The sequence below is a fragment of the Eucalyptus grandis genome, chromosome 3 (assembly GCF_016545825.1).
Source record: "Eucalyptus grandis isolate ANBG69807.140 chromosome 3, ASM1654582v1, whole genome shotgun sequence".
NCBI classification, from domain to species: Eukaryota; Viridiplantae; Streptophyta; class Magnoliopsida; order Myrtales; family Myrtaceae; genus Eucalyptus; species Eucalyptus grandis.
The window spans coordinates 67,777,761-67,804,922 of record NC_052614.1 but is presented as its reverse complement, the minus strand read 5'-3'; the positions used below and the strand labels follow the sequence as shown (position 1 = coordinate 67,804,922).

The following is a 27,162-nucleotide window of genomic DNA, read 5'->3' as shown; positions in this document are numbered from 1 at the left end:
AAGTAAAACTGTAGTCTGAAATTTTGACCTATTAGAGGTCATTCATATTGATCTTAGTGGACCTTATATGGTAACATTGTATAGAAATTTTTATTTCAACACAGTTATTGACGACTAGTTCTTTTGCACTTGGTTAAGGAAAAGTCTGAATCTCTAGATAAATTTAGTTTTTTTTTTCTGATTAAAATCGAGAAATAGTTGAGATAAAACTTAAAGGTTGTCAAACCTGATCATGGTGGTGAGTATTTTGGCAAGTATGGCAATACTAGATAGTTTAAATGACCATTTGTCAAATACTTGGAAGATTCTTGGATGGTAACTTAATTTACCATACCCGAAAATTCTAACTAAAATAGTGTGGTTGAAAGGTGTAATCGCACCATAATAGACGTGATGATGAGTATGATTAGCAGGACTAATTTACCCGGTTTATGGGCTAATGCTTTGAAAGCAATCTTTACACATACAAAACGATGTTTCTACCAAAATTGTTCCGTTAACTTTCTTTGAATGATAGGCTTAATGTAAATTTAGTTTAAACTATCTTAAGGTTTGAGGTATCCTGCAAAAGTAGGGCTATATATTCCAATATTATGTATATTGAAATTTAAAACCACTCGGTATTATTTCGTATCTTACTCAAATCATTTGAAAGGGTATTGATTTTATAACTAATGAAAGGAATCACAAACAATAAAGTTTCTAGAGTTTGATGTAGCCACAAGAGATAGCGCGGACCGTCAAACTCAAGAACGATGATCTAAATCAGGTGAGTTAATTTTTCTACTCGATTATATATGTGTTTTTATTCTAGTTATGGAGATTTTGGGTTGCGCTTTTGCATCTTACAAATTAAACATTTGACAATCTCCAACAGTGAGTACCTTGAGGACCTAACTGAGTATGGCATAACCCGTGAGCTCATATTTATTTACTTAGGATATAGAAAAAGAAAAAGGAAATTCAATCTCATGACATCATATGTTAACATCGAAATTAAGCAAGCTTTATTCTCATCAACAAGGGAGAGAAGATGACAAAACGTAGTAGGTACATCACGACACTCGCCAGGACAATAATCTTATTCGCACAAATATAGTAGTCCTTGCCAATTAACCCCAGTACTGCAGCTACATCACGAGAAAATATATGGCCATAGAAGCAAATATGACACGGCCTGAGATGTACAGATACCCTGTGCCGGACCTGCCTGGAGGCGGCGGAGGCGGCGGGGGTGGCGGAGGAGTGATGGTGCCAGGCGGAGCAGCGGTGCCAACTGTGACAGCCAACTTTTGGCCCTGCGAGCAATGAGAGTCGTGGGTACATATGAAGTAGACGGTCGCGGTGGTGTTGAGCATGTAGTTCACCGGCGAATTACTGAAGAGTTGGATTGGAGAAGCGGTGTTGCAGTTGTTGTAGTCCGACTGTGAGACGACAGCGACGCTGTGTTGGCCATCGATGAAGTTGAAGACTGCAAAGTCAATTGAATTTTTTCATTCAGATGAATTACAAGTACTGTTAATTGTATAGCTCCATGTATAATGACAGTATATGTCCATCTCATGCTACTTCTTCTCGAGCATATGTCAAAAAACTATGTTTTGGGCATGGGAGCAATTTGGAGGAGCTGATGAACATTTCTCGAGTTGACTTATAAAGACTAAGCTATATAAAGGGTTAAAATAATGGTCTCATTTTTTATTCCTCATCCAAAAATCATGCATAATATATTTTCTTATTATGTGAGGTGTTTGAGTCTCTCAGAGCACTTGATCAAACCTCATTGTATCGCGATAATCTTTTCGTATTACAATAGGTGAGTAAATTATCAGGTTTAGAAGCCAGTAGAGGTGAGCATGGGTAGAATCGGGAAACAAATCAAATCGGGCATAGATTCTAGGTTCCCGCAATTACTAGTCCGCTTCCCATTTCCAAAAAAAGTGAAATCGATACTATATGGTTTGGTTCCTAGTTTTTTGGTATGAACCGAGCCAGGAACTGGACCGAGAATCAATAAACCACGTTTACATGTCTTAAACTTTTTTTTTTTTTTATGTGTTCGTCCTTTATGTGTAGTTGTTAGTGACAAATCAAGTTTGCTTAACTAAAATGAAAAAAAAAAAAAATTTAAAAAAATTGGTCGATTCCTAAGTAAACTCTAGAACCAATTGACAAGGTGGGTTTTAGATTTCAGGTTCTAGGTAGAACTAGGACCAACCGTGAAACTTCTCACCCTTAGCCCTTAGAGATCATTGTAGGAATTTCTTTTCTTTTTCATGATAATCTAACTCACGCTTTCTTAAGCATGGTTGGTGTATTTAATTCTAAATCAACTGGGCCTTAAATAGATTAAGGGCACCAAAATAGATTAAGACCGCTTCGAGTGGGTTGACTATAGTCCAAATATCACACTCGTTCGTCACTTTCTGTCCTTGTGAGATGCAGGTACAAGTTAATCAATTTAAATTGTAATCTGATAGAGCTGATAGTATTCTAGTTAACCCTAGTCCTCATAATTCGAAGGAGATCATGATGTTCGTGTCAAATGTTCTATAAACAGTTCTTGCATTTAGTGGGAAAACTAACCATGTATATGCACAAACGTTCTATTGCCGGTGGACAGGATAGATGAAAGTCGAAGATTTGGTGATCATACCTAAATCATCACCGACACGAAAGGTGATGCCGCTCTCCCAGCTGGAGTAGAAGGAGGCCCCGTTTGCCGGAGTGCTCCAGCCAGTGGAGCCTCCCACCACGTACGACGTCGCCTCCACGCTCCTCAACATCCACCATATTTCCACCACCACAACCGCAAGAACGCGACCCGCCAAGTTGGTCATCGCTCTGTCCCCGGCCATCTTGCTAAGTGTGGCGTCGTTTCGGAGCTAATGTGTATATCTCAGGTCGCCCCTGATGCCTAAAGCTGTAGCTATGCTTGTAAACTGACGATGCAGTCGAAGGGTGTTAATGTGTTTATGTGCAACTTGTGTTGCGGTTATGCTCACTTATGTAGTCGGGGGATTTGAGGTTTAGTTGGAAAGTCTGTTCCATCCTCAGATGTTGCGTTCAGATTTGGTGGCTCTTCTAATATTTTCTTTTTGGTTTGGTGAGCGAAATCATCTTTTGACGGCATGAGTAACATTTATACCTCCTTTGCATGCATGACCCCTCATATAAAGAACAATATCTTATGATATAATTTTTTACTTTGTCCTAAATTGGCACATATCAATGTATACGTACTCTCTTGATAAGTAAAACCTTTTGAAATAGATGGGTCATCCCAATCCTGACCGTGGAAATTATGTATAACTTGTTCAAGCTATACTGACTTTAAAGAAAACAAAATACATTGAGATTACGAAATTAATCTTCTTCAAATTAGCTAGAAAAAGAACAATTTTGACAATTTCAAGCGAGAGTGGCTTGATCATTGGTCCACCATCCAACTAAAGTCCATGACTTCCCTATGTCATCTCTTACTCTTGATGTGACAACTGATTACTATTCTATTGGAAAGATCAGAACAAAACTTAAGGTAACATCACCAATTGAATCATCTGGTGTAGACATGTATCTTCTCCCTGGACAAGAAAACTGAAAAGTCAACGAAGTTCCTGCATGCACCGATCTTCGTTGCGGGAATTATAAGTTTATAAGAACTTAAGTATCACACAAGAAGGTGGGTGAAAGTTTTAGCTTATTTTAATATGATCTACAAAGATAAGTTGTCACGTCTCCCCCACTTGAATGGGCACTGCAGTATTCTTCTTTTTAAAAGAAAAAAAGAAAAACGAAAAATATACACTCAACTGAGAATTGACATATACAGATTTAAGAGAAAATTGTGTCAACGGTCCTAAATATTTTGTGCAACGTGCATTGGAGTCCTAACCATTTGAGTTTTGTACAGTCACAACGGATTCCGACGTGCATCAGTGGTAAATTTGAAGTCCTGATCGTTTAGGGTTTGATCACACAAACTTAAATATTGAAGATTAAATTGTATATTGGATTAAACGTGGAAGACGGTTTGATGTCATTATCCTGGAATTTGAAAACCCGAAAGAAGATGCTCAGACAAAAGGGCAGTGAACAACACATAAGATCAATAAATGCACCGCCACAAGTTGAACCTCCTCTAGACGGGCAGCGGTGAAATCGTATTGAGACAAAATGGAACCTTTTTTTATCATTTCTTTGTGTAATTGAGTCAAATGGGAGATTTATAAAGAAAAATGCTTCTAGAATATCTTTAGTTATGATATTATCCTATAGGTAGGTTGATTACGCGATCAATTTACATCCTTTTTAGTCCTTCATTGACCACATATATCTTGCATATTTTCTTCGCTAAGACATTGCAACATGACTTTGGACCTTTAGATTTTCTTCATCTTTATTGGACATTTTATGCATATATATACGAAGAATGAAAGTTGCGCCATTCATTGTAGACATTTTCAAAGAATCGGGTTGCAGATGGGGTATCAATGGCGAGGATTCTCGCGTTGCACATGCACAGGTCGTTCTGTGACGGTTTCCAACTTTTGAAACAACTGATTTTTATATCGTTTAAGTTAGTATGTTTCTCGTTCGCTTCGGTGGACAATATATTCAATAATACATCTGCCGACCTTCAGGTGTTCTCTACGCAAGCCATGACTCATTCCAAGTTCAGTTTGTCCCAGATGAAACATCTTTTCACCAATTTCATATTTGCAGATGTTTGTCCAAGAATTGTCTAAAAAATACTTCTGTTCATGAGCACTTTCTTGTTTTAAAAAGTGGAACAAATAGCAGGGTTCCTCCCCATTGTCGAAGAAGGATCTTCAGCTCTTTGCCTTCAAATCGTGAGGTTAAAATCACAAGAACTGAATTTCACTTCATCAGTTTGCAGTTTAGTCACAAATTTTTTGTATTGCCAATGACAATAATTTAATCAACAAAGCCTCTAAACAATGGCTGCTGATTATGTCATTATTTGGATGAAAATGACTTTCTTTCCCAACCGGTGTCATTAGCGATGTTACCCTTGATACTTGACACGCGATGTCGAAGCATATCCTATATGGAATGCTTACACAGAGAGACGGCAGGCCAAGCTTGCAGTGGCCTGGCAGTAACATCTTAACACCCCGATCAAACGTCCTCTTTTTACCATATGTGTACAGTTATTAACTACTAGTCAAGCAAAGAACAAAAGAAGCATGCCATTCTTCGATGATATTATGTTAACATGTCATGCAGTATAGTCGCCGGCATGATGTACTTTCTTCCCGAGAAACAAGTCACGTGAAATACAATGCGAGACGGGAGTGATGGTAAGACGCGAGTGACGGTTAAGCACCACCCAGAAATCCTTGAAAGAGATAAGAGACCTATATACTGATAGAGGAAGAGAGGCTTTCGAATGTGCCTAAAGTCATATACATATTTGGTGTGAAAGTACTCAGCAGCGTTCAGGATAGCATTCCTGGTAAATGAATATTTCATCTTTTTATCCGTTGTAATCTGTAGAACCTAGAACTCTCAGATGGCGGGCACCAAATGATGAAAAAGAAAAACCCTACTCGCTTTAGAATCTGGAAAACAGTATCAGTATGATTGTAGAGGCCGCATGGACAACAACGTTTGACCCAATACAAGCTCGAGCTCGAATTACCTGCACAGATAACAAGAGCAGGAGAACAACTGTGAGGAAACAGCGAATTTTAGTAATTTTAGATCATTTGGCCTCAAAATATATATTCTACACACGCAAATCAATATGAAACAGTTTTTGATTGGTGAATATATACATTAGCTTGAGACAGAGAGGATTATGACTTGAAAGTACAAGGAAAATGAACAAGATAGATGGGACCCGTATTATATTTTGTATATTCCGGAGACATAAAGCAAATCTCCATGCAGCCTCAAACTAAAGTCTCAAAACAATTGGCCCATTTAGTGGAATGGACCATCTTCCATACCCAAATGATCCAACTTCAACACTGTCACCGTATATTTTGCCATTTTGATAAGGTAAAATGCATGTACGCTATATTGTAGCACTGGAGAAGATCACAATTGGAACCAAGATGAGTGGGAAAAAAAAAGTCTGTGTCAACTAATACGAGCCCATAAGATGCAAACTACAATTGACTAATTGGTTGATGGCTCAAAGATACAGACTTTCTGGTGAATGTTTTCTATCGGGTTCAAAGTATCATGATACAAAGTTACCACCCTTGGCATATCGGTTACAATTTTGAGTCAGAACAGGAAGCTTGAGTGTTGCAAGAATCAGATCACTTATCATCTCAGATCACTCTATTTTACAGTACCAGTCTTGTCAGCAGGTAATTTGCCGAAATGATGATGCTACCCAACTTAATGATGATTTATATGCTTTCCCTTTCAATTCCATCAGTAAGTAGAATGAGAGCTTATAGGCGCAGAGCATAAAAGCTTGCTTTCTTCAAATTTGCAATTACAGAACAATTTTCTCAACCATCATATGAAGCATCACTTCAGAGCAACGATGACATCCTATTTTAAATAGAAGAGTTTAACTTTAATGCTCCTCTTGTCTAGACTCATTTTAAGTGAAAAAGAGATTGGCTAAATTAAAACCATGCTACAGTGATTCATTGGGGATAAGAGACGGCAAGACCTGCATTTCGCATCACAAGAGAACCCCAACAGAAACGAAAAATGGCCTAATGAGCATGCCTATGAATTATGATATCACATTAAAAATAAAAATAAAATAAAATAAAATAAAATAAAAGGATGCCCCTAAAAGAACAATAGCAAGACCTATTTCCCACAAACACCTGGTATCACCTATCGAGAATTACAAAATGTAGATGGTCATAAACTTCATACCTTCAAAGAGCCACGCAAAGATGTTGCAGATGAAGATTTAAGCGCTGGAAATCCTATATCATACGCAAGGCTTCCATCAGGCTTGAACAGTCCATAATTTCTCTCAGAAGTAGGTCCCGGTTTCTGATCCTCATTAAACAAGGCAAAAATATAAGCCTTCAGCGCATGTTTTGGTCTCAAAGGAGTCCCTTTCCTTAAGGCAAGTCTTTTGCGCAGGTTATAGTTGTATGTCCTCGCATTATCCACGGTCGCTGCAGCTTCATTACTATCTCCTTTTGAGGCCCACCCTGTCTCGGTGACAATGACTTCCATCTTTTTAAATCCAGCATCCTCAAGAGCAACATAGGTAGCATCAATAATAGCATCTAGCATATTATCATAGCGTACATCGTTTTTCTGATCATAGATACCCTGGGTCTTCTGGAAGAGGGCATAATTGACGTCGATATTCCCGGGATCACTCAGATAAGCCAAAAATGGGTAAGCATTCAAACAGAATGGAGAACCAATTTCCTGGAAAAATTCCAAAAGAGGCTTCATGTACTGGTCCACATTGTCATTGAACTTACATGAAGAGGGAGGATAAGAATTAGCTAAGACGGCCGTTGAATGTGCAGTCGTTATTTGCACCACCTTGTCCAAATTAAGTTTCTTCAAGGCACTGTACACATTTTTCACTGCGCCCAAAAGAACACCCCCAAGTTCATTACTGCTTGCTCCCAACACTTCATTGCCCACTGCAATCCCGCGAATCCGTGTGTCAGGGAGGAAAGACTGCACATTATCTTTAACCCAATCTAATGCATTATCTTCACTAGCATTGACATCTTTTAGGTTACCATTCGGAAGCCCAACAACTAAATCAAGTCCAGTTCCACTAAAAGCTGTGAGGACTGTGTGATCAGCATCATAAATACGTACATTCCTTATTTTTGCTGCTCTGAGAAGAGTAACAACTTTGTCAGGGGAAGGGATATTATCTGCAAGCCTCCCGTAATTTATTCCATAGGTACCAATGAATGCTTCAGCGGCCCACGCAACTGAGAAAATACAGTCACTTTTATCAATTCAACCAAGTATCCGCCGCTGGATTTTGAGATAATATGTGCAACTAACTACACGAGACTGAAATTCTCATTCGACTGATGCTCTAAGATTGATGTGTGGCAATAACATTAGGATTGCCAAGTAGGCTTGACCCAAAAGTCATACATTAACATAAACTCTCATGACCAACAAAGCAACATACACGCAACAGAAACACGGCAGAATTTTTGTTTAACATGGAGCAAAACATTTTTTGTGCACATAGAAATCTGATAAGAGGGACTTCCTTTCTCTTGTCCTAAAGATTTAGAGAACTGAGAAAACCTAATATCATGCACATCAGAACACTACATAAGCAACAATTTCGATTGATATGAATTCTTTGAAATCAGCCTTCAAGAAACCCATCCAGAAGATGATCTTTCTTGAACTCCCACCATCACAAGTACTGACAAGTAACAAATCACAATTGACGACCCTCCCCAAACACACACACACACACACCATACGCACACAGAGTAATGGTTGAGACATATAGCTCTGAGACACCAATTGCTATTGAAGTAAGCAAACTCTCATCCAAATCGTCTTGAATTTTCCCAGGTAGGAACAGTCCAGTCAAGTGAGGTGACGGCTGACCATCACCAACCACAGAGCAGGGTCGATTCGATTTCAAATTGTTGTTATACTTGCAGTATCATATCCAAACTTACAAGCGTACAGGAGAGGAAAAAAGATACTAAAAACCCACATCCTAAAAGGACCCAACTCAAGAACCATCAAGACGATCACAACGGGAACTCAAATTTGGCGAAAAGAAAAAAAATCCAGAAACCGACACCAAGAAAAAAGAGAAAGACTCAAGTTTCGAACTCCAAACCAATAAAGAAAGGGAAAGTTACCAATTGGGTCATCACAGCAGAGCAATAATAGATAGAGAAACTGCACGAGGAGCCTGCCCCGCCTCATCTCCTCCTCCTCGTAGAAACAAGAGGATCTTGGCGTGGAGCGATCGCGAGGGGCGTGGCGAGGGCAGAACCGACAATCCGATCTCCTTCACGATGAAGCTTCTCCTCCTTCCTACTCCCCCAAAGGCATGCCATAAGACTCGGGGCAGATTCCCTTCGACCCTGTATCTCTCTCTCTCTCTCTCTCTCTCTCTCTCTCTCTCACTTACTGAAATCGCACACCTTTAACACTTTCCCATCATCTTTTTTCAAATCCTCCAAATGCCCACTTCAGCTTTCTCCAATATACAACTCAAAATCTAAACCTCTCTCTCTCTCTCTCTCTCTCTCTATACGAAGCGAAAGAAGCGAGGCAAGAAGGGTCGATGAAGGTGGGTGGAGCGCTCAATATATACGAAGCGAAACCAAGAAAAGAAGGATCGATGAAGGTGGGGTGTGGAGGTTTTAGGATGGCGGTCGTTTTCCTATGGGGCCGTTTCGAAAGACACTGTTTTGGGGGCTTTTTGTTGTTGGGAATAGCTTTTTTTTTGCTTTTTCTCGAAAAAGTTGGGATTTTTTATCTTTATTTTGGTCGGCAAGTGGTCGGTGTTGGCTTGTACTTGCAGGCTCGCGGCTGCCTTACGCGGTTTTTGAAAAGGGAGGAAGAACCGAAGAAGTCCACATCCACCCCAAAAAAATATAAAATAAAATAAAAAGAAGAAGTAAATAATTAATTACTGACGAGGAATCGGCAGGAGTTCGGAGTTGGGATCGTGCGCATCGCACTGCCTTCGTGAAGTGAATTACGTGGGGATTTCCGGTCTGAAACCCACCCCCACGCGCGGGGGTTTCTCGCTTGTTGCTCACGCGCGGGCCTCAGCCACACCCACACGTGGGGAAGGGGGCCCAAGGAGATGGAAACCCAAGGGAGGGCCAATAATTTTGTCATAATTGCTCGTGCTTCACAAAATAGTCCCCCAACTTTGGCATTATATGGACTATATTGAACATTTACTCAATAATTCAAAGACCGCACAACATCGCATATCATGCCAAAATTCAGCAATGCGCTTAAACAAACTTCGCATCGAAACTTTGCTTTTGTACTTGATTAATATGTAGTTTTAGACTTGTTTTAGACATCTTATATCGAGTTGAGATGTTGACATCGGACCAAAGATGGTAAAAGGATGCATTACCCTCTTGATTAAGAAATAAAAACGAATTAATGGATATTAAAGAAGACCATTGAATGATGAGCACAGTGGAGAGCAACAGCAATTTAACGTAAGTTTAAGATGTTGAAAAATGTAACTGAAGAAAAAGAGAAAGTTAAATTGGTCATTAAAAGGCAATAATAATGAGCTTCAAATGGTATGGGTCCTCTTTTTCTATTTATAATCTCCCACATCAACTTTTATATACATAGCTTCCTTTAGAAACGTCAAGTCCCTAGCATTACTTATACGCTAGATTATTGGTTAAGCATTTCCTTAGTGTTCAACAAGGAAAAAAGAGAATTGATGACCAATAATGACTTAGAAGTCAAACCCAAAAAAGGAAAAATCATTAGAGACTAGCTTTTCAGTGGCTTTTCCACTGGCTTGTCTACTTACTTACTTTCTTTCTTTTCATACAGAGTTCTTTTCTTCTTCTTTTTAATAATTTGGCATCATATGAATAAATATATTAAACGACGTTATTAGATGGGGACTCTCTCCTCCAATTAAGCATTATTAAATAGATAAAACGGCCATCCGACTATATAAATGAGGAAAAAGTTTGGTTAGTGATGACAGAGTAGTTATGAAATTGATAGCCAAGGTACAGATGTAACAACCATAAAAACGAATTGGAAGAAAGCTTAGTGGTTAAGACTCCATCATTGAGGGAATAAAAATTTTAGTCTATAGTTTCTCATGGAGGGTAGCCCACGCACATATGTTCGAACTCAAGATGGGTAATTAAGGATGTGTCTGAAAGAGAATTTTCAAAATCATTTAAACTTTTAAAGTTTTAGGCATTTGATGACCTTGAATCAAAGTTGAGTTTTTAAATGTGAGAGCTCAATGCACCTTCGAACTAGTTTTGGCTTTTAGCATCCCGAAAATGCTACTTCAGGGTTTACAATTATTTTTCTTCCAACATTGGTCTTACAAATATATGTATATTCTTGTTTCACCTCCCCTTACTTCCGCATTGTTCATCGTCTTTCTCATATGGAGAGGATCATTTCTCAGGTCATTGACCTCTAGTTGACACTCGCCAAGTTCCAAATTTAACTTACCAAGGGTCCTTCAATGCTAGCAAGCTTCACCAAGGATAAATGCTGGCATTTGGTCTTCAAATCTAGCTTGCTTGAGGTTGCGTGACCTTGGTGTCACCTCACTTAGAGTGACGCAACCTTGATAAACCATCTCTTAAGTGGTGCTACGTAACCTAAGCTTATTTGTTCTATGATTGGAGGGGATAACACGTTTTCTTTCTTGTCTGGGAAAAGTGACACCAAAAGTGAAGCGATAAGTTTATCAAACACTACTTCTTTTCATGAAAACTCTTTAAAATAAAGTTCTTATCATAAAAGCAAAGTCCTTGGACCAAATTTGAATCCAATGCAATTTAAAAGTATCCTCCTCCTCAGAGGGAAAGCAGGGCCCTCAGCCTATAAGTCTAAAATTCCCTTGGATACAAACTTAAGATGCATTGTAAGAAGTTATGTGCGCTGTCAATTTTTGCTTTCGTTGCACGATCGATCGATCGATTGATTGACAGAGAGAGACAACCAAAAAAAGTGACTTGAGTACGTGAATTCTATAGTAGAAGAAAAGGGAAACGTGTGCTGTCTTTCTGTAGTTACTCGAGCACTAAGTTACTACCCCGAAAAGATTTTCAGACAGGCTAAGGAATCGATCTCCTTCCAATGTCTGATCTGTTCCTGACGATAAAGTCACCTCTTTAGAGGTGGCTGGGGAGTATTGGTGTTCGAGGTTAAAAAAGATGATGTTAAAAAAACAACAAAAGAGAAAGAGCAGGCCTTTTGATGCCCCAATAGACACCATCCTTGCTTTCACATCTCCCATTTATCTATTCGAATCGCAAACTTCAATCCTAAGGATTTGCTTGGTATACGCGTTTGTCCTTCTAGTCAAGAATTGAGTTTGAGTTATTATATTTACACATTCTGTTAAAGCCACACTTAAAAATATAGAGATAAGAGTCTCCATTAGGGATGACTGCCACACCCACTCGATGAGATTAGTCAAATACTAAAAAAGCCTTGGACATCATATTAATATTAAAAAGGAAAATTAAAAGATCAATTTAAGAGAAGCATCCTTTTGAATAAGAAGAATCTATGTTCACATTCAATAAAATTGAGTCTTGCAGTTGCACACCTGTAATGCACTGACCATTGATGAGATTATTCCACATGAAAGATCTTAACATTAGAATATTCTAAAAGTATCTAATTCTCTTATAAGTGTTGTCACCTCTAGGTATTGCTCACCAAGAATTGATCGAAAGTTAGATTGGCAATGTACTAGACCCAAAATACATTTAAACATAAGAAATGTGTTCTACACATCAAAATGAACCTTAGGACACCCATGTTGCAACTTGAATTGGCGATTAACCGATTTCACGATGTCAGACAATTTATAAATTTCCCATTTCGAGTTCAAATCCCGCAACTAGAGTGCGACACAATGAAAATTGGGTCAAACAAATATTGGACAAAAGAATAATCACCGATCACACCTTCCGATATTTAAAACATGAAAAAAATAAAAAAAATTATGAAAAGATGGTAAACTACAGCCCAAAAATCAATAGTTTTAAAATAGAATCGCGTTTGGTAAAAATTTTATTCCCGAAAATGAGGTAGAATCAAGAATAAAATAGAAAAGTTGATTCTAGAACCCACCTAGACCTAGATGCATGCACGAGATTTAGTGATCACGGATGAGATTAAACCGGTCTTGGGCCGATCCGATAAACTAGTTGCAATCCAACTCACCTAGACCAAATTGTATGCATGTGTATCCTCCACTGCAAATGATATTTCCAATCCTGATCACACCAGACAATTATAATGGAGATGCACATAACCATATTCCAAAGAATAGCTCCAAGAAAATGCCCAAGTGTGGCGATAGCGGCGAGCTTTAGTTCTCTCTCAAATGAGGATTGAGTAAGATTTTGTGGTTAAAAACTGCACGTTTCTCATGCTCAAAATGACCCAAATGCCCAAATTGAGTTGCAGGAATGACTGGATCAGATAACAGAATCCAGCAAAACCTTATCCTCTGAAAGGCCCCAAACTGCCAATGCCTCAAGTTTCTCGCTAAAAGCTACCTGAAAAATTTAAGCAAACGGAGATGGTGGGAGCAGAATGGCAACCTCATTCCTTCCCACTGCAAACCCCCTGTTCCTCCCCTGCTCTTCCTCTTCCTCTTCTTCAACTTCTTCATTGTCACCAGCCGCATTTAATCCCCGCAAGAACCACTTGAGGAGCAACATCACTACCTGCAAGGCATTGAGCGATCCGCCCATTGCACCGGCGAGCAGGAGAGGCCTTGCCATTTCTCTCGTGACCACTTCCTTCCTTTTCTCTTTGGGAGGGGGAGAAATCGGGTGGTGCCAATGCAGCTATTCTTGAGGCTGATGATGATGTGGAGCTCCTGGAGAAGGTGAAGAAGGACAGGAAGAAGAGGCTGGAGAGGCAAGGGATCATCAATTCATCCAAAACTGAAAAGGGTTTGGTCTTCTCACTTTCAAACTCTGCTGTTTTCTCAAGAAAAAGTGATGGGCGTGCATTGATTGGGATAGACCCAGTGATGGTCTCGGGGTTTTAGTGCATGTTGGATTGGATATTCTGCGACCCATTTTCTTTAATGGTCTCATGATAGTTTAATTTTTCAAAATGGAAATGGAGAAATCATATGCTGGTCAGGTATAAGATCATGTTTTGAATTGGAGCGGAGCAGAAAGTTTCAACTGGATAGAATCATGCGGTCCTAGCCTTAAGCTGAATCTGTTTCCGCTTAAAATGTAACGCGTCCTGGTTTGTCATGAAAACTTGTGCACTGTTGCACAACTGACTGCATTTTATTGAAGCCGTGATATACTTATACTTGAATCCAATGGCTCGTGATTTGGCTGAGATATGGGAAGTCTTACGTTCGGAAGTTGTGCTTATTCTTTGTTTTATATAAGTAGCTATCGATCCAAGATGGTGGTCGCTGCATCTCTGCTATGGAAATTTAAGGAACTGGGAATAATTTGATCTTTTCTTCCACTGACAACTGTACAATATCATCCAAAACTAGTGCGCTTCTTCATATGTTGCTGGTTATTTGCTTTGTATTATGATTACATTATGTCAAACATTAGTTTTTGGGGCAACATGTCAGAAAAAATATAGTAATTAACGTGTTTCCAATTCTTTTAGCAACACTTTCCTTGCATTTGGTGATTCCTTTGTTATATTGCATGCAAAAATAATCCGAGGATGAAAAGTCTTGCAGGATATTTGCAAGATCTCGTGTACAAACTGAGTGAAGTAGGCCAAGCCATAGAAAGCAATGACCTACCAGCGGCAAGTTCAGTTCTCGGAGGAAGCACAGAGACAGAATGGCTCAAGAAGGCCAACCTTGCATTGATGAAGGTTAGTTGTTTTGCAGCTGTTGCAGGCTAACTGATCGGCAACTGCTGTTTCTCCACTTTAACTGCCATGTGATGAGTGACTGATCTCAATCGAAACTAGTTTTCTTTCATTCTACATTCATTGACCAACCACTTGCACAATGTCAGTGTACTTGCTGATTAAAGTTCCGACTGAAATCGGAATCATAAAAAGGCCTTTCATTCCTTTTCATCTTGCTTGAATTTGGATCATTCTTAATGATTATATGCAGCTGACTTCAAGTCCTGAAGAAAAGACTGAGGTGGACACGTTTAATTCATCAGTGGCTTCATTAATATCATCAGGTATAATGTCTCTTGTCCTGCAATCAACTCCACCTATTTGACAAATTTGTGTTCTGTTTTCTACTTGTGTCATAGCTTATGTGGATATAGTTTTTAAGCATGCAACACCAAAACAGTCTAAATTGTCTTTGAGGTTCTGATGTTTACATTGTTCATATCACATCACCTTTGCAGTCAGAAGGAATGACATTGAATCTTCCAAAGTCGCTTTCATCACATCAGCTAGCGCTTTTGAGAGATGGACAACCTTAACAGGGCTCGTCGAAGTGCTCAAAGGACTATAGAAACGAAGAGGATTTTTCAATTTTCATTTTACTTCCTTAAGATAAATTTTCTTGCTCCTGCATCAGATGTCTCAGATTTCATCCTTGCCGACGAGTTGATGCCAATTCAATTTGACCATTGTTTTGCGCATTGAAAAGTACCTCAAATTCTTGCTTCATTGTACTTTAAATATCATATAAGTTTCTCCTAGTTTTAGGCTTGACGTTATTCCCTGCTTCTGCTTCTGCTTCAGATGGTTCATGGCGAAACTTCTGAGACCTTCTCACTAGACGGGTGCATACAACATTGATCAATGTTGCATCTAACAAATGCTACTAGTGCTCATATTTCCGTAATCTAACAGCTTGTGCCATGATTTCCTTGTTAGTAGAAGCATAGAGGATCATGTCATCTCAAATCTACATCTGAACTAGTTCTTCGAAACAATCTGTACTATGGCTCTTTTGGCATCTGTTGTCCAACATTAATTAAAACCATAAGATACCAAAGCTAATATAGTTGAATGCGACAATCAGTACGACAGATTAAGTACCCTCGAGAATAACCTGTTCGTACATAAGACTTATTGGATACATAGCTACATAACATCATCAACATCTGACACCATAATGTTACAGTAGTCATTACACGATACAACATTAGAGTAACTACAGAGACCTAATCTGCGATTGTGTACAGAACCAATCAGATAGCTACGCCATCAACACTAGTCATTTCAAAAGTACCCACAAACCTAAAAGGAAGAGAAGCGGCCTAGACGGACTAATAATCACAGAAGGCTCTCAAGTCTCAAGCCGCAACCTCTCCAGGTCCACTTCCACGGTTTCCATTCTCAATGGCTTCGCCATCCACCTTTTTGCCCATCTCGTGAACATCTAACTTGTTCTGGTTGTCAGCGCTTCCATTTGGTGCTGTTTTCTCCTTGACATCAGATTCAGGTTCAGGAGCGCTTTGGTTGATTTGATCCTTCTCTTCTCCATCAAGCATTTTGTCCTTGTCACCAGTAGTTTCTTCTGGTTTTTTAACTTCGCCAGGACCATCCACTTTTTCTGTCTCAACTCGTGGTTGTTCAACCTTCTCCTTCAGCTCCACATCTTTTATTTTCTCATTTTCTTTATCATCTCCACCAGCATCTGTCTTATTTTCCTTAGATTCCTCATCTTTGCCAGTATCGGCTCCCTCTGTTGGCTCTTCAGTTTGAACAGTCTTAACATCACAATCTTCAGCTCTTTCTTTATTCTCAGGAACTCCCTTTTCTTTTTCAGTCTCAGCTACATCCTTTTCAGTTTTTTCAGCATCTGCCATGTCAACTTCTTTCTTCTCCTCAGTCCCTTCAGGAGCAGTTTCAGTTTCTTTCTTGTCTTTCTTGGAAGCTGATGTCCTCCTCGCTTTTTTCTTTGGGGTTTCAACTTCAGGCGGAGGAGTTGCTTTTGACTTCTCATTGATCCTGGCTGATCTCCTAGGAGTCTCACCAGTCCCCCAGTCGAACTCTGATATAGCTGGACCACCCGGGTGTTGTTTGAGGTACTGATCCAATTGCTTCCGGTTGGTGATCTCGTCTCCACTTGGTGCAGTGAAGACAATCTCATTTTTCTTAGGAGTCCCACCTTTCTTGATCAAATACTGCAGATATTAGACCAGCCATTGGATCAGACAAAACAAAAGGAAATAGAGTCAAGAAGTGATGGGGTCCACATACAAGATCATGCTCATATAAAATGAGTGATTAACATGAACATCTTACATGAGAGTAAAGGACGAGGCAGATCTGAGTCAAGAAGTGATGAGGTCCACATATAGATCATGCTCATAGAAAATGAATGCTAAGCATAAACATCAGACCTGTGAGAGAGAGAGAGAGAGAGAGAGAGCACATTCGCAATGTGTAGACTGTGTGCTTAGCACTTCAATAGCATGACCTAATTTAACGAAATCTGACCGTCAAAAGGCAGCATAAAGCTGAAATTATGCTTTGTAGAAGATGAAATTAGATGCTGCCGCTCACATTAATAAGAGAACAAAGAACTATACCTCTCTACCCCTCAAGAAGGAAAGTATTTTCTCTTATAGCTACTTGAAAGTTAAGTTACGGGACCAAATTCTAAAACTCCTTGGAGAAATTATTTCACCAGCAGAAACACCATACATGTTCTGGAGACAATCTCTTGAATTTATGGTTAAAAAAAAAAGAAAAAAAGAACAGCCTTTGCAGAATATTAGCACAAACCTAGATCCAAATAGGTCAAATATTCTTCAAGGCATTGAATGCATTCATCTACAAGTAAAAACAGGACCCAACAATTGATAGATCCAACTGAAAAAATTTAACCCTTCTACTCAAAATCAGAGAATCTACAGCTATACCAGTTCGTTAAAGCCGTTGCACCCAACTTAGCACCCTATATTTCTTAGTTCCACAAATCAAACTTCCTTCTTTTGGGTATCTAACATTGCTCCACAGGTCTTCTAATCACCACTCCCATGAACTGTACATCTTTTCCCAGAGTAATTTAATCACCACACATCTGAACCAAGGTCTTCTCCTCTTAAATCTTATTGAGATCGCAGCAACTTTCTCTCGTTCTGTCCCAATCTTATAAATGCATTTACCATAGCAGCCTCATCTCTGCTAAATTTATTTGTGGACATGTTGCGATTCAACAGCCCAAGTTTGCAGATACAACTGTCAACCTGCTTTCTTGTAAGCCTGTATAATATTTTCATCCAGCTTGAGTGGTACTCAAGGATCACATGGCTCCAGAGTCCAGATCTACCATATGATTTGACCCAAAATACGTTTTAAGTTCTGGGAAAGCATTGATAAAAAACTCACTCATCAAAGGTCAAGTCGTTGAAATGTGAATTAGCATATATTACCCCTCCACTGAAGCATGTACATATAAATGGGTAACATAGATGTGGAGGCATCGTTTGTAACCATAAGTTTCCAATGACACTTCCTCTCTTGCCTATTACAAGACATGCAAAGGCTAATCGAAAGGTTTTCCAGCCAACTATGGGATTATTAACCTTTTGAGAGCTTGACAACAATCGGGTAACTTCCAGCTTCAAATCCTTTGGGACCTCACAATGATGGGGCTTCATGGTACTCAATAGTTACATAATTGAGCTCATGTTGCCATCATTTGTTTAGCAAGATTCAGCATTGTTCCCAGAAAATATGAATAATATGGAAATTTGGGAGTGCTAGAAAACTGACCGAAAAACAAAAATCCACTAAACCAGGACTAATGAATTTATCAAATCAATGCCGTCTTCTATAACCTTAATGCCAGGTCAACAACAAATTTTAAAAATGTGATTCCAGACAAAATTAAGATGATTTGACAGATCTCAACAGAAAAAAGAAATGGAAAAATCCCAGTAAAAAATGAGGCAGATGCATCTGCCAAGGTAGATGGTTTGGGGAGTGGTGCATGATCCTCCAGTCAAAGAAAATGCCACTTTTTGATAGAAGGGCGGATAACAGGTCGAAAAGAATCAAAAAGAGAGTTTTTGAAGAAGGGACAATGGCTGGTTAGTAGATTAAATGTGTTGGAGGTTTTTATCCAAAAATTCAAATTCTGAGTTTTCCCAGTCAAATAAATCCATTACTAAGCCATTATCGATCAAGAGATTGATGCAAGGTGAGTTTGGGTGAAATTGTTGAACGAATTAAACTGAATAAAAGAGTTCGATGTGTTTCCAAAAGAACTTTGGGATAGAAGAGTTCCACCAGCTAAGAAAAATGTACTTTTATGTTCACCACCAATGAACTAGATAAAGAACTGGCAACTGGACATAGAGCTTAAGGAATCACTCACTTGAGAGAAATCCTCATATATTAACAACTCAAAAAACGGCTAGCATACAACTGAGAGTGCACCTCTTATCTATAGAGGGGACATTAAACTAGGAAACATTCAATTTGGAAATGTAAAATGAGGAAACATTAAACTAGGAAACATCAAATTAAGAAATCAACTTCAACTAGACGACCTACTCATATTAGTGAATATTATTTAGGAAACAACCCTTCAGCCAGTGATTCAGTTGATGAGCCTTTATTCTTCACTTATTGAAACTCCATCTTGAATGCTCTCTCCTCATTGGAACCCATTGGATCATGTTATGGCTGAGATCTCCCTTTGCTTGCATAAACATCAAACGGTCTTTTAATGGAACTTGACGCTCCCGCTTCAGAAATATTGGACGGTGGTTAACAGGAACGTCGACATAAACAAAATCTGATCATATCTGTTAGTATCAAGTTCAACCCAGTACACTAGCAGAATTTTCGAATGAGTCCAACTTGCATAAAATCCTCTCCTATAGATGCGCCTCTTCCGATGAAAAGAGAGAGCATGGGAAGCAACACAATCTAATTCCAAGAAACAGTGAAAACTATCATAAGTGGAGAAAAGCGAAGAAAAAGAGTAAATATCTGTCTACCAAGTTCCTGTCTTGCCAAAGATGCAAAAACACATACCGCTCTTCAAATTTTTCCATAAACTCCCTCATGCTTTGCACCATTTCCTCCTAACGTTCATTACTATGCAGTCCAAAGATAGAATCAGAAAGGTGTTATGTCCACAGCAAACACTTAAATCTGTACTCCACCCTCATAGAACTTGATCAAGACCTGCTCTTTATCATATTTTCTCTCAAACCGAACACATGCCATAGAACTTCACATATCTTGACTAGATGATTACCATCATCCCTATGTTTTCGATCATCTACTTAAAGCAAATTCAATAACTTCAAAGGCTTATCAAACAAATCCAGCTCTCCTCTATAAGGTATTGCTTCACTGCACTGGTGAAGTCGAACCCATAAAAGCTAAACTGCATCCAGATTAACAGAAAAAAAAGAACTTTTGAATGAACCACAGTAGATAATGCTTCAGCAACTATAAAGTTCAACCCTAATTCTAGATAATTCCACAAGGGACTAGGATGTCCCAACTCGAACGATTCGACTGTTCTCATTCCACATGCAGACAGAGATGCTATCTGTAAAGCACCTGCCAGCATCTACTGTGATTTTGCAGTGCTCAAAACATGGTTGACTCAATGTATATTCTCAAGCACTTGCATATTATCATGCTTTGGAGCACTTCAGCAGATCATGTTACTCCTTCACTCAATAATTTCCACCAGCTGCCACCTTTGCACTTTAAACCAACTAAAGTGAACTTAGAGTCCGTATTGCCTTTGTCTCATCCTTCGACTTTCACAAGCACAGAAAGTTCCAAGTTTCTGAAAACTAAAGAGTGCTCAAATCCCCGTTACACTGTTCAGCTTTTTCTTGTAGACCACAAACAGCTAATACTAGAAAACCTGTTACCCAGTATATAGAAATTTACTAGTCAAGACTAGATATCAATTCCAAGGGTTTTCTATTTCCCCCATTCAAAATCAAACTCCAAGGTTCACCCTCACTAATATGCCTATCTACTTGTAACTAGTTTCAAAGTGCTTGACAATTAGATGAAGCCTCCACCTTGTTATTTGACATATGCCAAGTACAAGAGATCCATTGTCACTAATGCACCGACCAACTTCCTTCATCCTAATAGTTACAAAATACAGATTCACATTAGTAGGATGGTCACTCTATTTATGAGAACTGATTCTCTGGTTAGAGGTGCATGCAACAGTGAATGAAAAAGCAAGACAGATCTTTCTCGAAATGAAAATGCAAGAAAAATCTATCTCAAACAATAAATGTACCTTAAAAATGAGTCAAAGCTAGTCTCTTCACTTGTTCAGGTTCCTATTTCCCCATATCGAACCAAGATGGAGTCTAAAGCTGGTCATATAGTGACATGCTATTGAGCCTTCCCCTTTTGTGAATAATCAGATAATGGACTAGCTGCAAAAAAGGCACCACCAGCAGCTATATTTCTCGCGAATCATATTTAAAAATATATTACATCTCAAACCTATCTAGATATCGTCTTTCTCCATTACATCTATCAAACCAACAGACTCCAACCATTAATCACCCAAAATCAACCTTGTCGATCAAAAGAACTGGATGATACACTCATATGAATATCCGCCTAAAATTTATTGCTGAACTTTCAGCCTCAGTATGGTTAAGGGAGAATGGCTTCCTTGATCAATAGAAGATCCACGCAGCATTTCGTTCAAGCCATTCATTTTGAGCTTCAAAATTGTCAGACAGCTTTCTTGTTTCCAATTTTCATAAACTGATTGCCTAGAGTTCACTAAACCAAGATGGTACCTCCATTAAAGTATCTATTCCTTCAACACTCTCTGATCTATTTATACCAAAAAAGCTTCAGAGAAAAGATATTTGATCTTCATGCTCTGTCCTATATAGGCTGATAGCTCCAAGATATAATCAAGAGATATCCTTTCTTCACCTCAGTTCACACTCTGCTTTCTCAAATATGTCAATGTCCAGAATTTCAGAGAATCACCTCCCCAGACAAATCAAGAAATAGGTAATGTTTGACAGAGGAAACAGCCACAAATTAGGTACCGCACCTTTCCCAACTCCAAATAGAGCAGCTAAAGCTTTGAAGACCAATCATACCATGAATTTCTTTTTTGGTCAAGCCATCAGCATCTTGATAGCATAACAGTTTAAAGCACCCAAAAGAAGCCACAGCACATGGACCATTGGCAAGCCATCAATACAGATCTTCAAATTTGTATGTATGTGGAGAAACACCCATAGAGGGTAATATTCCTTTTTGCTGAACTTTGCCTTGATATACTTCCAAGCAGATGTCAAGATACTCATGCATCCATTTTGATATATTTATGCAAATTGTCATAAATCCCTTCGATTTAAGAAGAACAAAAAAAAACACGTATCAATATTTTTTATCCTTGTTGAAAATTTTATTTCTCACAAACTAAACATGCTTTCAAGAAAATTGAAGTGAAAAAGAAATTTTTTTTTTTTTTTCAGTCCATTTCTGAGAAAACGAATTCTGGAAACATTGCTTTAAACCAAACTGCCCCCGAGTTTTCCAATAAGGCCAGTTCATTAATATACTTCCAAGTAGATGTCAAGATATTAGTACATCTATTTTGTATATATTTATGCAAATTGTCTCAACCAAATAAGAAAAGGGAAAAAAAAAAAAAAATCTCCCAGACACATTTTTATCTTTCTCATAAATCCCTTGATTTGAGAAGAACAAAAAACAAACATGTATCAATATTTTTCATCCTTGTTGAAATTGAAATTTTTCTTTTTCACAAACTAAACATGCATTCAAGAATATTGAAGTGAAAACGATTTTTTTTTTTTTTTTTGGCAGTCCATTTTCTAAGAAAACGAATTCTGGAAACATTGCTTGAAACCGAACTGCCCAGTTCATTAATACATTTCCAAGTAGATGCCAAGATATTAGTGCATCTATTTTCTATATATTTGTGCAAGTTGTCTCAACCAAATAAGAAAGGGAAAAAAAAAAATTGCCGACATGTTTTTATCTTTCTCATAAATCCCTTGATTTAAGAAGAACAAAAAACAAACATGTATCAATATTTTTCATCCTTGTTGAAATTTTTCTTTTTCACAAACTAAACATGCATTCAAGAATATTGAAGTGAAAAAGAATTTTTTTTTTGTTTTTCAGTCCATTTTCTAAGAAATTCTGGCAACCTTTCTTGAAACCAAACTGCCCGAGTTTTCCAATAAGGCCAGTTCATTAATATACTTCCAAGTAGATGTCAAGATATTAGTGCATCTATTTTGTATGTATTTGTGCAAATTGTCTCAACCAAATAAGAAAGGAAAAAAATAAAAATAAATAGACCTCCGAGACATGTTTTTATCATTCTCATAAATCCCTTGATTTGAGAAGAACAAAAAGCAAACAAGTACCAATATTTCTCATCCTTGTTGAAATTTTTCTTTTTCACAAACTCAACATGCATTCAAGAAAATTGAAGTGAAAAAGAATTTTTTTTTTTCAGTCCATTTTCTGGGAAAACGAATTTTTGGAAACTTTGCTTGAAACCAAACTGCCCCTGAGTCTTTCCAATAAGCCAGTTGTACCATCCAAAAATCCATCCATTTCCTTGATACTTCTATGAACTGAGAAAAGCTCATCCTAGTAGGTACATATCAATTCTTCCCCTATTCCACTTTCCAACTTCAAACATTTAAAATCAAAGATGACTATGGCTCTTCAAATAATACACCAGCACAAACCCCTCACCATAGTACTATAGGCCACATAATCAAAAGGAATAGCTAAAGATGTCATAGAGAACTGACAAAATCTACATCAAAGGGAAGTACTGAAGCCACACACATGTAGACTGCAAATGCCTTAGTCAAAATAATTCCACATAAAAGGAACAATATTGGAGTTATTTTGCACCTAAAAGAGTTGAAGACACGCTTTCTACAAAGTCACTGAAAGAAAATGCAATATCCTCAACATTACTGAAAGAATATTACCCTCCCCCACCCCAACCCCACCCACAAAAAAAAAAATCCCCCTTCTGCTTTCACTCTTCTCCCCCAACTCAAAATCAAAAGAAAGGAAAGAGACATCAACCCAATTCATCTAGCTCGAGTTTTTTATAAGAATAGAGTCAGCATGATAATCCCACTTGATGTAATAGAAGATAAATGCAAGTAACACCCTTGTAAAAATGATGAGAAAATAATGACTCACTTCCATCCAAAGCTTCCAAGTTAATACACCTTCAGGCTTGTAATTATAAAAAAACCAACAGTTCAGATTCCATTACATGGTAGGACTTCATGAAAATAACCATTACACAATTAGGCTTCATTGCACGACTCATTTTACAGCAATTTTTTTAAAAAATAAACGGACATCAGATCTTAATGCAAATCATAGGTAATGGAACAAAGGAAAAAATTTATGATTGGTTAGAAAATTTATCATTTCTGTATTTATTTAAGAAACCTTTGACTCCACACAATGTCTCAATGCAAACCCTAGGGTATCAAACAATGGCAAAAATGTACACACAAATCCTTTGTGTGTGCATGTGTGTTGTGGGGGGTTGAATTTTGGAATTTTCTTCTCATTGCAGCATCAATAATTCAAAAATGACACCACTGCCACTTTCTGCCGACACGGTAGCTTTCCAGTGACAAAAGGAAGAAAATCCGGTAGCTGCCCATGCGCATCAGACTGACAAAATAAACAGCTGATGTTCAAGACTAAAACAGAATATTTAGTCCCCAAACAAAGACAACACAAGTCAAATCCCCCACCAGAAGACCAAAGAAGGGGGAAAGGGAAAGTAAGAAACAGAGGAACATCATCAGACGCAAAATTCCTGTTTCGCAATGCAAAAACCCACCGTCTCGACAAAACCACAGACCGAAATGTTCAAGGAAACGCTTACCCTAAAACAATAAAAAGACTAAAGCCTCGAAAAATAGAGGAAGGAAATACGCATAAGTGCTAACAGAGCACGGTCCCCTCCCAGAAACCCTAGCGTCTTGGTCACAAATTTAGAAAGTGGCTACTCACTAGAATTAATTCCAACCCGTCCCTCACTAAAACAGGCACGACTCACACAACTCCAGGCCAACTTTGCAGAGTCAAGCATTTCCTAAGCAAAGCCTTGTTTGGAACAACAGGCGGCTACTCCAGAAACCCTAGCCTTATCACCTAACCCCCAAGAACCACGAATTCCCGCACCAACCCACTCGCAAGACCACCGAATTCCACCTACCTCAAGCCAACCCAATTCCAAATTCCGAGCAAAAATCCGAACTTTCGTAGATGGTCGGAGCCCAAAAACCGTCAAGCCACAGTTTCGAGACACGGCAGGCGAGAACGAAAGCAAGAAAAGCCAGGAGAGAGAGAGAGAGAGAGAGGAAAACGGGCATAGACACAGGCAGGGCTGCACAGAGAGGGGGAGCGGGGGGGAGGAAGGGTACCTTCTTGGTCCAGCCGGGGGGAGCGGGGAGCTCCAGCGACACCACCTCGTCCTTCTCCACCGAGTTCGCCATTTCCCCCAACGCCTCTTCCTCTTCCTCTTCCTCTTCCCTGCCACCCAAACAAAAAAAAGAAAACACCCCAAGAACGCGAAGCGGTTTCGCAAGGCCGCGCCCCCTTCAGCGTTCAGCTCAACCTCACAAGCGCACCGACCTCGCTCGGCACGAAGCAAAGCAAAGAAAGAAGAAGCCAACAGCAGAGGCAGAGAGAGAGAGAGGACCGGAAGCTGCTTACCCCCTTTTTTTTTGGCTTTTTTTTTCTCTTCTCTTCTAGTAGCTGCGGGTCTGCGTCGGGCGCGTCTCCGGAGTTATCCCCGTGCGAGTGAGGGAAGGGGCCGAATTTGAAGTGCTGGTGCTGCGTTGTTGATGATGATAAAAGTGATGACACAGACAATACTCTCTCTCTCTCTCTCTCTTCCTATTTTTCTTTTTTAACCTTATTTTCCGCTAATCGGTTTTTTTGTCTTTTTTTTTTTTTTTTTTTTTTGAACAGACAATTTTTTTTTTTGGGGAGTTCGAGTTCGTGTGCATTTGCTGGGGTCGTGGTGGGGTGTGGGGTGACGCGTGGCGCATGCCGACAAGGAAGCAACGGTTTGGATCAGGTCGGTATGAGCACGCCCCGCCTCGGTGCGGGGGCCAGTTTTTGGGCCCCCGAGGCTCGGTTCTTGGGCCGGGCTGGTTTTTTTTTTTAATTTTTCTTTTTTCAACGTTTTGTTGTATATATTTTTGCCTTTTTCGGTTTTCGTTTTCTTTCTTGGGGATTTCGTTGGCCACTTGTCGTGGGGTTTGACTGGAGAAAGTTTTGACAAAAATCTTATGTATGCATGTTGGGAAAATATCTCCCACAATTGAGAAGAATAATGGAATCGGACTTTGACGTATTATGACATCATTTTTTTAATGAATTATTTGTCCCTATCACATTGATAATAGTCAATAACAAACTTTCTCTGTGATACGATATAACAATTTCAGTATATCTCGAGGGTATCCAAATGAAACAATTGAAATCTATGATTGTGTATCTTTGGGAAAGAAGAAAATCATTATTGAACAAACACATAAATGATTGATAGCAAAAGCAAGAAGTTATATCCAAAAGGATGGATGAACATATATAAATTTCGAAATAACCATTGGAAGAAGTAATAAAATTCAGAAAACAAATAATAATAAAAAAAATAACCGTAATTCCTTCATGAACAGCTACACTGTTTTAATAGGAAAATATGGTTAATTTTTTATATTATAAATCTGAATTTTAATAAATAAATAAAATAATGATTATTGATTAATGTCAAATCTCGTACATGCGCGCACACACATCCTTTTGATGTGAGACAAGACATCTCGTAGTTTTTTACCATATAATCCTTTCACTTGGCGCAATCGAGATCCTGTCCGATTGAAATTGTTGTAATAATCACCACTTATAGGTTCGGGCTACTATCTTAGTACATTTCTGTTTTATATATATATGATTCTATTTGCATTATATTGGACCTAAAACCTATTGTGTTAGAATTGATTATCAATTTTTGGAACCTAAAAGCTACCATATTTGCCTTAGACCTAGATTAGGAATCTAGTTCCAATATCTACTCGAGAACCTATTTTTCTTTTGTTCCTTTTTTCTAATTTCACTTTTTATAGCAAAATAATATGAGCCATAAAACAATTCAAAATAAAGATGAACAATAAAATTCCCTACCCGCTAAAAGTAACAATCCATAAAATAAAAATTAGTAACGTACAACTATAAATGATAAAAATTCAAACCCGTAACATAAATCATAAATTATAAAACTACATCCATCATTCATCCATAAAAATATTGCTCCAGAATTTAACCACCCAAAGACAAAACAAGCAATATAGTTAAATTTGCAATATATTTATATAAAACCTCACCCTAGAGATTAGAAACAAATTAACCTAAGGGGTTTTTTTTTTTTTTTTTTGGCTTTATCAAACCGATTCCTAAAACCAGTTTCACAATTGGTCCGATGAATCCAGCTCTCAAGTGGGTTTTCACTTAGAA

At 38.5% G+C, this 27,162-nt stretch overlaps 4 protein-coding genes across 5 annotated transcripts; 1 reads left to right on the top strand and 3 right to left on the bottom strand.

Moving 5' to 3' along the window:
- Positions 1–984: 984 nt before the first annotated feature.
- On the bottom strand, positions 985–3,001 carry LOC104438554 (umecyanin-like). Its single transcript, XM_010051730.3, has 2 exons — positions 2,657–3,001; positions 985–1,471 (listed from the first exon to the last, which is right to left on the bottom strand). The coding sequence occupies exons 1-2, from the start codon at positions 2,856–2,858 to the stop codon at positions 1,131–1,133; spliced, it is 543 nt and encodes a 180-aa protein (XP_010050032.2). The 5' UTR covers positions 2,859–3,001; the 3' UTR covers positions 985–1,130.
- A 2,359-nt stretch (positions 3,002–5,360) lies between these two features.
- Positions 5,361–9,339, bottom strand: LOC104438553 (glucan endo-1,3-beta-glucosidase 14). Its single transcript, XM_010051729.3, has 3 exons — positions 8,823–9,339; positions 6,874–7,913; positions 5,361–5,665 (listed from the first exon to the last, which is right to left on the bottom strand). The coding sequence occupies exons 1-3, from the start codon at positions 8,887–8,889 to the stop codon at positions 5,579–5,581; spliced, it is 1,194 nt and encodes a 397-aa protein (XP_010050031.2). The 5' UTR covers positions 8,890–9,339; the 3' UTR covers positions 5,361–5,578.
- Positions 9,340–13,137: 3,798 nt separating this feature from the next.
- LOC104438552 (thylakoid lumenal 16.5 kDa protein, chloroplastic) lies at positions 13,138–15,350 on the top strand. Its single transcript, XM_010051728.3, is given in 5 exon segments — positions 13,138–13,500; positions 13,502–13,625; positions 14,396–14,535; positions 14,786–14,858; positions 15,033–15,350. Coding segments are annotated over 5 exon segments (687 nt in total). The 5' UTR covers positions 13,138–13,260; the 3' UTR covers positions 15,143–15,350.
- A 290-nt stretch (positions 15,351–15,640) lies between these two features.
- LOC104438551 (methyl-CpG-binding domain-containing protein 11) lies at positions 15,641–25,507 on the bottom strand. Of its 2 annotated transcripts, XM_039310119.1 has the most exons (3): positions 25,357–25,507; positions 25,065–25,173; positions 15,641–16,766 (listed from the first exon to the last, which is right to left on the bottom strand). In XM_039310119.1, exons 2-3 carry the CDS (start codon positions 25,134–25,136, stop codon positions 15,933–15,935), a joined length of 906 nt encoding a protein of 301 aa, XP_039166053.1. In that variant the 5' UTR covers positions 25,137–25,173; positions 25,357–25,507; the 3' UTR covers positions 15,641–15,932. The 2 variants fall into 2 exon arrangements, with proteins under 2 accessions (XP_039166053.1, XP_010050028.2); XM_010051726.3 differs by lacking the exon at positions 25,357–25,507 and having other exon boundaries at positions 25,065–25,350.
- Between the last annotated feature and the right edge of the window lie 1,655 nt (positions 25,508–27,162).

Coding starts and splice junctions, on each gene's coding strand:
- LOC104438554 (XM_010051730.3), bottom strand. CDS start 2,858: ATGGCCGGGGACAGAGCGATGACCAACTTGGCGGGTCGCGTTCTTGCG. Junction 1,472..2,656: donor TCGTGTCGGTGATGATTTAG/GTATGATCACCA, acceptor TTGACTTTGCAG/TCTTCAACTTCATCGATGGC.
- LOC104438551 (XM_039310119.1), bottom strand. CDS start 25,136: ATGGCGAACTCGGTGGAGAAGGACGAGGTGGTGTCGCTGGAGCTCCCC. Junction 16,767..25,064: donor CCCCCGGCTGGACCAAGAAG/GTACCCTTCCTC, acceptor TAATATCTGCAG/TATTTGATCAAGAAAGGTGG.
- LOC104438553 (XM_010051729.3), bottom strand. CDS start 8,889: ATGAGGCGGGGCAGGCTCCTCGTGCAGTTTCTCTATCTATTATTGCTC. Junction 7,914..8,822: donor CTGCTGTGATGACCCAATTG/GTAACTTTCCCT, acceptor GTATTTTCTCAG/TTGCGTGGGCCGCTGAAGCA. Junction 5,666..6,873: donor CTTTGCGTGGCTCTTTGAAG/GTATGAAGTTTA, acceptor TTATCTGTGCAG/GTAATTCGAGCTCGAGCTTG.